Genomic DNA, 12,455 nt, shown 5'->3' with positions numbered 1-12,455 from the left:
TCCTTGTGCGCAGCAGCACTGTGCATGGGACAGCTTACCATATGGGTTAGGAGGTCCTGGGGATTGAACTCTGGACCCTCCATATGGTAGATGGACCCTCTATCAGTTGAGCCACGTCCGCTTCTTGAGTTTCTGTCTTTTTAAATGATGCTTTTTTTGGGTCTATACCTTAGAAGAAAATAACCAACTAATGTTCACTAACTTAAATGGGAACATTGTTCCATTTAAAGGCATAATTAATATTAAATGTCAATGCTGAAATTCCTTCATCTCAAGGACATATGGGATGGAATAGGGAAGAGTCTTTGAGCTCCCACTTCGAGATACTATACTAGGTACTCTACCTACACTATCTCAGTTTAATTTTCATGACTATATCATACAGTGTAGGTGGTATTAGCCTTAATTTACACATAGGAAAACCAAGAATCTGGGAGATGAGGTATAAAATGTAACAATTTAAGCATTTGAACTATTTCTACATAATTGAGATGGCATGACTAATAATCATCTCAATATAAATTGTTTAAGTCTATATAATTTGTTAAACTTTTTTTTTAACGTGAAAGACTGATATTTCATAAATTTCATAAATTCTTAATACAACTAAAATTTAGGGGGTCATTTTTTAAAAACTTAGAAAACATTTCTCTCCTCACAAGGAAAATAACTTTTGATTATTTAATACATATCATTGTAAAGAATTCAAATAATACATAAAAATATAAGGAAAATTAGATCACCTAAAATCCCACCACCCTGTGATGCAAAAATAAGGGGTCGCCAAGATAATTTTGCATTACTTTATGCAAATTTAGACACATGGGATTATGTCACCCAGGGTATATTTATAAAATACACCCCTCCCAGATGAGCACATACCATCATCTTTATCCTCCCAGATAAGCCTTATTAGCAGCCTACCATGTGTCCTATATTTTTCTCCATGTTTTTATAATCTTTTCTTATTATCTAATACAGACCTATATATACACCTATAGTAAGTTTTTAGTCACTATATAGTCACTCTCAGTGGTTCGAGTACTTTTTTTTTTCATACAAGGAATATGTGCTAGCTGTGTGAGAGTTACAGGGAAGAGTAACTAATATGTGGCCCATATTCTCAAACATTTTACAGTCTAGAAAGAGAGGTGGACATGTAAACAACTTGTTTTATATAAGACTTGCTTTGATAGTTGCTAAGTGTAGGGTGGAAATACAGCTGAGATCCCTGCAGGGGAGCTCCCAGAGGGCAGAGGCCTTGCCTTGTTGTTTCTTATGGGCATAAAACCCTAACAAGTGGTAATGTCTGTAAAAAAAGTCATGAGTTCAAATGAAACAAAAACGATTATTCTGTTGACTGATTTAAATGGATTAGCTCTTGTAGTTTGAGAATCTGGTAGAGAAGCAGTTTGTATATTTGAACATTTCTTTAGAATGGAATTTTCCATTCTCCCACCAGGGGATTTAATTGTCTTTTTTATTTAAGTGCTGGGCATTTTTGTATCAAGGAGAAGGCTGTAATATTTTGCTGTACAGTTTTGTCTGTACAGCCATAACAGTATGAAGTTTTAGATTGCTTGAAAGTAAGCTTAGGGAAGTAGACTGGGCCCAGTGGATAGGGTGTCCGCCTACCTCATGGGAGGTGCACGGTTCAAACCCCAGGCCTCCTTGACCCGTGTGGAGCTGACCCATGCACAGTGCTGATGTGCGCAAGGAGTGCGGTGCCACTTGGGTGTCCCCCGCATAGGGGAGCCCCACACTCAAGGAGCACTTTTACTGCTTTCCATTAAATGTTTAAATATGGTATCTAACACCTATTGTGCACAAATATTTGGGGAAAATTATAATAAAAACACAAAATTATTTCTCTCCTTTCCCCCCCCAACCCCCACGTTGTCTGTTCTCTGTGTCCATTTCCTGCATGTTCTTCTTTGTCCGCTTCTGTTGTTGTCAGCGGCATGGGAATCTGTTACTTTTTGCTGCGTCATCTTGTTGTGTCAGCTCTCCGTTTGTGCGGCACCATTCCTGGGCAGGCTGCACTTTCTTTCGCCCTGGGTGGCTCTCCTTATGGGGTGCACTTCTTGTGCGTGGGGCTCCCCTATGCGGGGGACACCCCTGCGTGGCAGGGCACTCCTTGCGCACATCAGCACTGCGCATGGGCCAGCTCCACACGGGTCAAGGAGGCCCGGGGTTTAAACCACGGACCTCCCATGTGGTAGACGGACACCCTAACCACTGGGCCAAGTCCACTTCCCCTAAGTCTTTATTTGGTATGACTTTGAGTCTTAGAAGAGGATATGTCTACTAGGTGGTACAGGATGACTATGATATTAAAAAGGAAAAGTTTTCAAACTCTAAAAGAGTTGATCTTACCTGATGTGGCTAATCTCAAACTAAAGGGATCTAAAATTCTTTCCTGTCTTTATTTGGGGATAACTAGAGTGTTTATTTTATTCCTTGGTCTGTGGTTCTATCTCTGAAATAAGTGATCTGGATTCCAAAGCATTGATTTTAAAGTTAAGAATACTTGTTTTGTGTTTAAGTCTAAGAAAGTTCTGTTCCTATAAAAAGAACTTGTTTTAAAGATGATTATAAAATCTAATTTTATTCATTTGAAAATGCTAGTGTTTAAAATTTAAATGCTCCAGATATTGCATTTAATTGGTTACTTAAATAAGCTGCTTATTTTTATGACCTGTTGACAGCGTTTTTACTCTTAATACTTGGTATAGTATAAGTATATGTTTATAAGAAACTGCCAGTTTTCCTAAGTAGTTGTACCAACTTTTATTCCTACCACCAGTGTATGAGCATTCCAGTTCTACCGTCTCACCTATCTCCTCACTAACACTTGGTATTGGTATTGTCAGTGTTTTTATTTTTAGTTATTTATGGAGTGGTATCTTATTGTAGTTTTAATTTGTACTTCCCTGATGGCTAATAATGTTGAATATCTGTTCACATGCTTTTTGTCCATTTGGGTATCTTTTTTGGCAAAGTGCCTGCCAATTATGCTTTTATTGTTTCTGGTTTTTTTGTTTGTTTGTTTGTTTTGAGTTGCAAGAGTTTTTTATATATTCTGGATATAGGACCGTTATCAGAAGATAGGTGTTTTGCAAATATTTTCTCCTATTCTCTGGTTTGTCTTTTTATTTTCTTAACAGTGTCATTTGAAGAGCAGTTGTTTTCAACTTTGTTGTTCAATTTATCCTTTTTTTCCTTTTATGCCTCTTGCTTTTTGTGTCATATCTAAGAAACCATTGCCTAACTCCAGGTCACTATGATTTTTTTCTATATTCTCATCTAGAAATTTTATGGTTTTAGGTTTTTTATTTAGATCTATGATCCATCTCAGTAATTTTTGTATAGGTGTCATCTTTCATGTTCTTTCAAATAGTTACGTTCTGGTACCATTTGTTGAAAAAAACTAACCTTTTTTGCATTACCTTGGTACCTCTGTTGTAAATCTGTTGACACACAAGAGGTCTTTCCTGACCCACTATTTTGGTCTATTGATCTATATGGCTATCCAATACTACTGTGTCTTGATTAAATAGTGCCTTTGGATGAACAGAAATTTTAATTAGAATGAATTCCATCTTATCAATATTTTCTTTTATACTTAGTGCTTTTTATGCTCATCTAAGAAATCTTTTACTACCCAAGATCTTGAAGATATTCTCTAGTGTTTTCCTCTATATATTTATAATTTTAGTTTTATATTTAGGTTCATGATCCATCTTGAATTATTTTAATGGTGTGAGGTAGGGCTGAAGGTTTTTGTTGTTTTTTTTTTTTTTGTTTTGAAAAATATTTTTAAATATTTAAAGTATTTAAAAAATATAGTTCTAGGATCATGTTTTTTGCAGTTTTATTTTTTAATAAATAAATCTTATTAATACCTATTAATAAAGCATATCCATCTAAAGTGTACAATCAGAGAGGTATTTGGTGTAATCACGTATTTGTGCATTCATCACTTCAGTCATTCTTAGGGCACTTTCATTATTTCAATAATAATAAATTAAAAAACTCACCTCTCAATCCCTCTATGCTTCCCCCTGCCATACATAGCTGCTATTCTTTTTTTAAAGATTTATTTATTTATTTATTTCTCTCCCCTTCTCCCCCCACCCTGGTTGTCTGTTCTCTGTGTCTGTTTGCTGTGTCTTCTTTGTCCGCTTCTGTTGTTGTCAGTGGCAAGGAAATCTGTGTTTCTTTTCGCTGCGTCATCTTGTTGTGTCATTTCTCCGTGTGGGCGGCGCCATTCTTAGGCAGGCTGCACTTTCTTTGGCCCTGGGCCGCTCTCCTTACGGGGTGCACTCCTTGTGCATGGGGCTCCCCTATGCAGGGGACACCCCTGCGTGGCATGGCACTCCTTGCGTACATCAGCACTGCGCATGGGCCAGCTCCACACGGGTCAAGGAGGCCCGGGGTTTGAACTGCAGACCTCCCATGTGGTAGACGGATGCCCTAACCACTGGGCCAAGTCCCCTGCCTCTTTTTCTTCTCTCTAGGGTATTTGTATTTTGTAGAAATAGTCTTATATATACAATATCACTCATATTCATGTTTTACATGAGGCTTTACTATCTTATACAGTAGGACAATTTTCTTTTTAAGATCTATTTTATTTATTTCTCCCTACCCGCCCTTGTTGTTTGCACTTGCTGTGTCTCTTTGTCTTCTTTGATTCTTTTTTTTAGGAGCCACCGGGAGCCGAATCCGGGACCTCCAATGTGAGATGGAGGTGCCTAATGGCTTGAGCCACCTCCAGTCTCTGCTTTGTTGTGTGTCTCATTGTTTTTCCTCCCTGTATCTCTTGTTGTGTCATCTTGTCCTGTCAGCTCGCCCTGCCTGTCACAATCAGCTTGCTGTCTTCTATAGGAGGCACTGGGAACCTCTGCTCCCCGCTTTGTTGTGTCTCTCATTATGTTCCTTCGTCTTGTGTCTCTTGTGCCATCTTGCTGCACCTGCCCGTCATGCCAGCCTGCTGTCTTCTTTAGGAGGCACCGGAATCCAAATCAGTGACCTCCCGTGTAGTAGTAGGTGGGAGCCTAGCCCCTGAGCCACATCTGCTTCCAGAGGAACATATTTTTGAAAAGACTTTTCCCACTAAATTGCCTTCGTGTCTTAGTTGAAAGTCAATTAACCATATATTTGTGGGTCTGTTTGTAGACTCTTTTTTTTTTTTTTTTTTTGCTGTTAACAGACTTGTGTAGACTATTTTTCCTCTGATCTAATTTGTCTATCCTTGTGTTAGTATCAGGAGTCTTGATTACTGCAGCTTTATACTAAATCTTGACATCAGATTATGTAAATTCTTCGGCTATGTTGTTTTTTTCCCCCAGGTATCAGGGCCAAGGATTAAACCCGGGGACCTTGTAGGTGGGAGGCCAGTGCTCAACCACTGAACTACATTGGCACCCTGAGTTGGTTTTTTTCATTTGTTTGCTTGTTGTTTGTTTTTGTCCCGAACCTGGGATCTCCCATGTGGGAAGCAGGCACAAAACTGCATGAGCCATGTCTGCTCCCTTTTATCCTTTTTCAAGATTGTTTTAGCTATTCTGACTCCTTTGCATTTCCATGTAATGTTTAGAATTTCTAAATTTTATATGCATTTCTAACTCCTTTGCATTTCCATATAAAGTTTAGAATTAGGATAGCACTTTCTACAAAAAAAGCTTACTAGGATTTTGATTGGCAGTGTATTGAATCTATAGATCAGTTTGGGGATAATTGGCATTTTAAGAATTCTGACTTTTCAACTAATGTATGTGGTACATAGATTTATTAGTTTTTCTTCAAATATTTAGTTTTAATCATCTCTATAGATGTTTCTACACCTTCCAGTATTAATAAAATCACTTAGCTAATGGGAACAGTTGATTACAGCTGAGGTTAAGGATTCATAGTTTGGAGATAGAGATTTGAGAAGATGTGGGAACTTGGGTATATCTTCTATATGTGACCCATCCTCGGTTGATTGGACTCTGAATCCTTTCTTATAGTAATGGGACTTACTTTAGTAAAACTCACAACTTTTTTCTCTCCAATTAGAGTTGATAATTCACTTCACTTCCTACCTGGAGAGCAGCACATTACTGTCTGCCTGTATTTAGCACCCTCTGGCCATAGTCCTTTATTAATAGCCTAGCAGAGGTATCAAATGACCAGTGGACTTGTTTGTTCCCATCTGAGTTTCAGAGGAGGGTTCTGGGAAGAGGTGGCTGTGCTTCGTGAGTGGTCTGTGTATAGATGAAGGGCTCTGAGAGACTAGAGAGCAGGGGTTCTTAACCAGGGGTCCACAGACCCCCAAGTGGTCTGTGGAAAGATTTCAGGGGGTCTGTGACCTTGAATTGAAAATTAAAAGAAAAAACCCCACAAAACATTATTCTTGTGGGGATATGTTGGTGTGGGTGTGATATATTTATTGAACAGTACACAGTATAGGGGTTGGTGGTTTTCACCTGACTAGCACAGGGGTCTGTGGAGCAAAAAAAGTTAAGAACCCCTACTGTTGAGGGATATGAGGGCCCAGAGGAACCTGAGTAGCTCTAGTATTTCATAATCAAGTAGAAGAGAAGGCAGGAGCCTCTTTAGCCTCTACTCATTTTGTGTTCTCAGCCTGAAATTCCTCTCCCTTTCTCACTGTGCATTGAAATTCTTCTCATCCTTAAAGGACCTGTTCAAGTGCCTGCTTCCTTTGAGAAGCCTTCTTTTATATTCTCAGAGTTAATTTGTGCTTTCTACCTTCCCACAGAGCACCACCTTTACCTAAAAGAGTGGAGGTGTTGCTTGAGTGTAAGTCTATTTAGTCAGAGATTCAGAAGTCTTTCTGGGTAGCTTTATAAACATATTCTCCATAGGCTTCCTTTAAATAAATTACCCTCGATTATACATTATCATGTTTGTATTACAGGCACACAAAGTAACGGGGGGTTAGATATTCTTTTTCTGACTAGACTGAGGTCTTGAAGGGTAAAGCTTGCCTATATATATATATTTTTTTTTAAAGATTTATTTATTTATTTAATTCCCTCCCCCCCTCCCCTGGTTGTCTGTTCTTGGTGTCTATTTGCTGCGTCTTGTTTCTTTGTCCGCTTCCGTTGTCGTCAGGGGCACGGGAAGTGTGGGCGGCGCCATTCCTGGGCAGGCTGCTCTTTCTTTTCACGCTGGGCGGCTTTCCTCATGGGCGCACTCCTTGCGCGTGGGGCTCCCCCACGCGGGGGACACCCCTGCATGCAGGGCACTCCTTGCGCGCATCAGCACTGCGCATGGCCAGCTCCACACGGGTCAAGAAGGCCCGGGGTTTGAACCGCGGACCTCCCATGTGGTAGACGGACGCCCTAACCACTGGGCCAAAGTCCGTTTCCCTGCCTATATATTTTTTATCTTTATTGTAGCGTTCATGGCAGATTGAGGACATGTAAGAAAAGTTTGAAGTAACGAATAATGGCTCAAAATACACAGGCTGTCTAACAGATCTTGTTAGAAGACTTGGCTTTTACAGGCGTTATGAGTTTCACCCACACAGTACATGATGTAGAAGTGGGCTTCTGGGACAGGCCTGTTTGAATCCCACCTCAGCTACTTACTATCTGCTCTTGTATATTTTATTCATTTAATTTTCTTATTGATAGATAATTCACATACTATAAAATTTACCCTTTTAAAGTATACAATTCAGTAATTTTTAGTATGTTCACAAGGTTGTGCATCCATAACCACTATCTAACTCATCACCCCAAAAAGAAACCCTGTACCTGTACCCATTAGCAGTCACTACCCATTCCCCTTTCTCCCAGACCCTGGCAATCACTATTCTTTCTGTCTCTATGAGTTTGCCTATACTGGATGTTTCCTATAAATGGAATCAGATGATAAGTGGTACTTTGCGATAAGTTTCTTTCACTTTATGTAATATTTTCAAGGCTCGTGCCATATTGTAGCATGTATCATTACTGCATTCCTTTTTATTGCCAAAAAATATTCCATTGTTTGAGCATACCACCTTTTGTGTATCCCTTGATCAGTTGATGGACATTTGAGTTATTTCCACTTTTTGGCTATTATAAATATTGCTGCTATGAACATTCATGTACATTTTTGTGTAACGTATGTTTTCCTTTCTGTTGGACATATATATACCCAGTAATACAACTGCTGAGTCATATGGTAACTTTGTGTTAAACTTTTTGAGGAACTACCAAACTTCTTTTATAGATATATCTTTGATTCTTGTCATTTTTTAAAAAGATTTATTTTATTTATTTATTCCCTCCCCCCTTGTTGTTTGCCCTTGCTGTGTCTGTTCATTGTATCTTCCTTTTAGGAGGCACTGGGAACTTAAACTGGGACCTCCCATGTGGGAGGGAGGTACCTAATTGCTTGAGCCACCACCATTCCCTGCTGTTCTGTTTCTCATTATGTTTTCCTCCTTGTGTATCTCATTGCATCAGCTCGCTGTGCCAGCCTGTCACATCAGCTCACTGTCTTGCTCACGTTCTTTAGGAAGCACCAGGAACCAAACCTGGGGCTTCTTGTGTGGTAGGCGGGAGCTCAATCGTTTAAGCCATGTCCGCTTTCAGATTCTTAACATTTTTAATCAAAGGAAAGAGATTAAAACCATCTGTTCATATAACTGATTGCCAAAATAACCCTATAGAAATGTGCTAAAAAGAGGCATTAATTGTTTAGTTTTTTTTTTCCTTCCAGGAAAGGATACCAGAAAGGGATACACCATGGGGCGAACAGTGAATGAAGGTAAGATGTATTTGTCTTAAAGGTGAGAACATTATTATTGAACTGGCAAGAGTGTCTCCTTGTAAACTGAAATTTTGAAATAAAGCCTTTTGAAAAAGAAAGCTATAGGAGATGTTAGGTGCTTGGAATTGAAATTTTAGTACTGAAATAGATATTAAAGATAATCTTGTCTTTTCTTCATAGTTTCATAAATAAGAAAATTGAAACTCAGGTCATACAACAATCTGTGATAAAGCCAAGAGTAGACACTAAATCTTCTAACTCTGATATGAGTACTTAAAAAATGGTTTATCCTGTTTTGCTCTAGTGAGAAGTCTTCTCACTGTCCCATATATATGCCACATTCAGTGGCACTTTGTTTTGTGTTGTATTTTTTTTCCTCCTCATAATACATTATTATTATTTTTTTAAAGAAATTTATTCTCCCCCCCACCCCCCATCATCTTCTCTCTGTGTCCATTTGATGTGTGCTCTTCTATGTCTGCTTGTATTCCCATCAGGCAGCACTGGGGATCTGTGTCTTTTTTTGTTGCATTATCTTGCTGCGTCAGCTCTGTGTGTGTGTGGCACCACTCCTGAGTGGGCTCAAGGGCAACTCTCCTTGAGCAGGGGCCACTCCTTGTACGAGAGGCACCTTTCCGCAGGGGCACCCCTGTGTGGGTTGGCACTCCTTGCGTGCAGCAGCACTGCATGTGGGCCAGCTCACCATACGAGCCAGGAGACCCCAGGTATTGAACCCTTGGACCTCCTGTATGGTAGGCAGATACTCTATCTGTTGAGCCACATCTGCTTCCCCATAATACATTCTTCACACCTCTGCCTTTGTAAGTCTTGTTCCTCTTTCAGGACCCAGTTCAAGTCCCGTGTCTCCCATGACTTTTTCTCTGGCTAAATGCTGAAAGCTGTCCTCTGCTGTTCTCTAATGTGTCAAGGTATTAGTTTAGTATAGTCTCTGTAACTAGAGTCTAAGCTTCTGTAGAGCAGGAGCCACATCTTTACCGTTTTACTTTTCCTATTAGAAATACGTACTGTAATATCTACAGATGAAATATATTTTAGATTTGGTGAGGTCACAAGGTCCAGCACTGTTTCAATGCCTTAACTTGTCACAGGGAACAGTCTCTGTGTAGACTTTTGAAACACATTCATTTCATTGTTTTCTAGCATCCATAGATGGACGCTTAGTTTTGAACTAAGAGAAAGTATCTCCTTTGTTTCTCAGTTGTGTTAATTTAAACATTATAAGGATCTGCTAATTTTTGTTTGTTTATTCATTCATCCAACAAACACTTGAGGGTGTTCTGCATGCCAAGTCCTATTTTAAACACTGAGGATACACCAGTGGACGAAACAGGCAAAATAAAATAAATAAATCCCCACCTTTTTGGAACTTACATTTGAGTGGAAGGAGATATGCAAAAAATAAAATAACTAAGCAGATTAAAAAGTATGTAGTATATTAGAAAGTGATAAGTTTTATGCAGAAAATGAGGATGTTCATTATAAAATTGAAACTGATTCCTATTAGAAAATAGTTTTAGTGTATACTTTTTCATCTTTTGAAGTCCTCTTTCATGGGAAGTGGATGTGGCTCAAGCGATTGGGCTTCTGCCTACCACATGGGAGGCTCAAGGTTCTGTTCTCAGTGCCTCCTAAAGAAGGCAAGCTGGAGCAGTGGGCAAGCACAGCAAGCTGACGAACAAGCTGAAGCAACAAAAGATACACAAAGAGGAAAGTCAGTGAGAGACACAACAAACCAGGGAGCTGAGGTGGCTCAGGTGGTTGAGTGACTCTCTTTCACATGGGAGGTCACGGGTTCGGTTCTTCCCAGTGTCTCCTAAAGTGCAGACACAGAGCACATAGCAAGTGGACACAGAGAGCAGACAGCGACTACAAACAACGAGGAGGGGAGCATGAATAAGTAAAATCTTTAAAAACAAACAAACAATTAAAAAAACTATTGCTGTGACCTTCCTGTATTGCTAATTTTTTTTTTAGATTCAATGGATGTCAAGAAGGAGAATCAAGAGAAAACTCCTAACTCAAGCACATCTTCTGTGCAAAATGGTAGGTGTTAAAGTAGTTTAATAGAGCATAATTTTATTCCTTACTCACTGTTAATATGACCTCATTGCTTTTGGTACAGTATATGTACAGCAAAATCCTGTACATATACTATTAATCTAATACAAAATCTAAGTAAAAGGAAAAGTCAAAAATTGTATTTTATTTTGAAAACTTTACTTTGTTTTTGCTTAGAGATAAATTGGCATGGGATTAAATAAAAAGATAATTTTGTATATTTCAGTGCTACATGTAGTTGTTGGCTTGCAGTGCAGAAGAAAATAATCATATTTCAGAGGACCAGTATAAAGAATTTGTTAGCTCAAATTATAGCCCATTCAGACAAAAGGGAGAGTGTTTTTCAAAAATTAAAAAAACATTGTGTTGAGATGGATTAAGTATTTTCCAATGTCATTGAAAGTTTTTTTATGAATCTTAACTGGTTTATGGAATAGTCTTAATTCTTTGGAGTATAAATGTGAAAGTTTTAGTTTCTCAGTCTTTGTTTTCAGCTTATACTTCTTTCTTCCTGGGGTGTCTGCCCCTGAATGACATCCTGGTCAGATTTTTTTCCCATTCAAGTTTTGTTCTTTTTTTTTTCCCCCTAAATTTATGCAAGAACACATGTTATTAGAGCTTCAGTTTGAACCTTGGGTCTCCTGATTGTTAGGTTAATGCTAAGAGGTCTCTGGGACCTCAAGGTCAATTTAATTTTAGAGCTGTGGATCCCAGTTTTCTCTTAACAAAACTATCCAGTAGGCGGCGGACTTGGCCCAGTGGTTAGGGCGTCCGTCTACCACATGGGAGGTCCGCGGTTCAAATCCCAGGCCTCCTTGACCCATGTGGAGCTGGTCCATGTACAGTGCTGATGCGCGCAAGGGATGCCGTGCCATGCAAGGGTATCCCCCACATAGGGGAGCCCCACCCGCAAGGAGTGCTTCCCGTAAGGAGAGCTGCCCAGCACGAAACAAAGTGCAGCCTGCCCAGGAATGGTGCCGCACACATATAGAGCTGACACAACAAGATGACGCAACAAAAAGAAACACAGATTCCCTTGCCGTTGACAACAACAGAAGCAGACAAAGAAGACGCAGTGAATGGACACAGAGAACAGACAACCAGGGTGGGAGGGGAAGGGGAGAGAAATAAATAAATAAATCTTTAAAAAAAGCCCAACTATCCAGTATTCATAAATTCAGACACAACTATGACATTTAGTTTTACAATAAAATAGGCCATTTATTGAGTGATTTATAAGCATGCTACTTTATTTAATTCTCAAAATATCTAGTACCATATGTATTACTTTCCCCATTCTTTAGATGAATGAACTGAGACTGAAAAAGTGGAATGACTTGCTCAGGATCACATAGTTAGTAAGAAGCAGAGCCAGACTGGAAGTAAAAGTTCTGACTCCATATGCTAATGTGGCTCAGTGGTTGAGTGTTGGCATCTCAAAAAGAAAGAAGTTCTGACTTCAAAGCCCATATTTTTAACACTCTGCTGCAAACCTTTCAGCACTGTGTAGTGCTGGCTTCATATCATCCTGTATTTTTAAATTTTATTTATTTAATTAACTAAATTTTAAAAAGATTTATTTATTTATCTAGCCCCCCCCACTT

The 12,455-nt window shown here is 39.1% G+C and overlaps 1 protein-coding gene across 6 annotated transcripts in view; it reads left to right on the top strand.

The window, feature by feature from the left end:
- The window catches only part of SCML2 (Scm polycomb group protein like 2), a 212,883-nt gene that overhangs the window by 61,550 nt on the left and 138,878 nt on the right, over positions 1-12,455 (top strand). For all 6 annotated transcript variants that reach the window (XM_012522124.4, XM_058292388.2, XM_071213221.1 and 3 more), the window contains 2 exons: positions 8,722-8,769; positions 10,768-10,836. In XM_012522124.4, coding sequence (XP_012377578.2) covers positions 8,748-8,769; positions 10,768-10,836 — 91 coding nt within the window. In that variant the 5' untranslated portion in view covers positions 8,722-8,747. The remainder of the gene's footprint in view (positions 1-8,721; positions 8,770-10,767; positions 10,837-12,455) is intronic.

The sequence above is a fragment of the Dasypus novemcinctus genome, chromosome X (genome assembly GCF_030445035.2).
Source record: "Dasypus novemcinctus isolate mDasNov1 chromosome X, mDasNov1.1.hap2, whole genome shotgun sequence".
NCBI lineage: Eukaryota > Metazoa > Chordata > Mammalia > Cingulata > Dasypodidae > Dasypus > Dasypus novemcinctus.
Note: the sequence above shows the minus strand (reverse complement) of the source record. Positions and strands in the feature narration are given on the sequence as shown.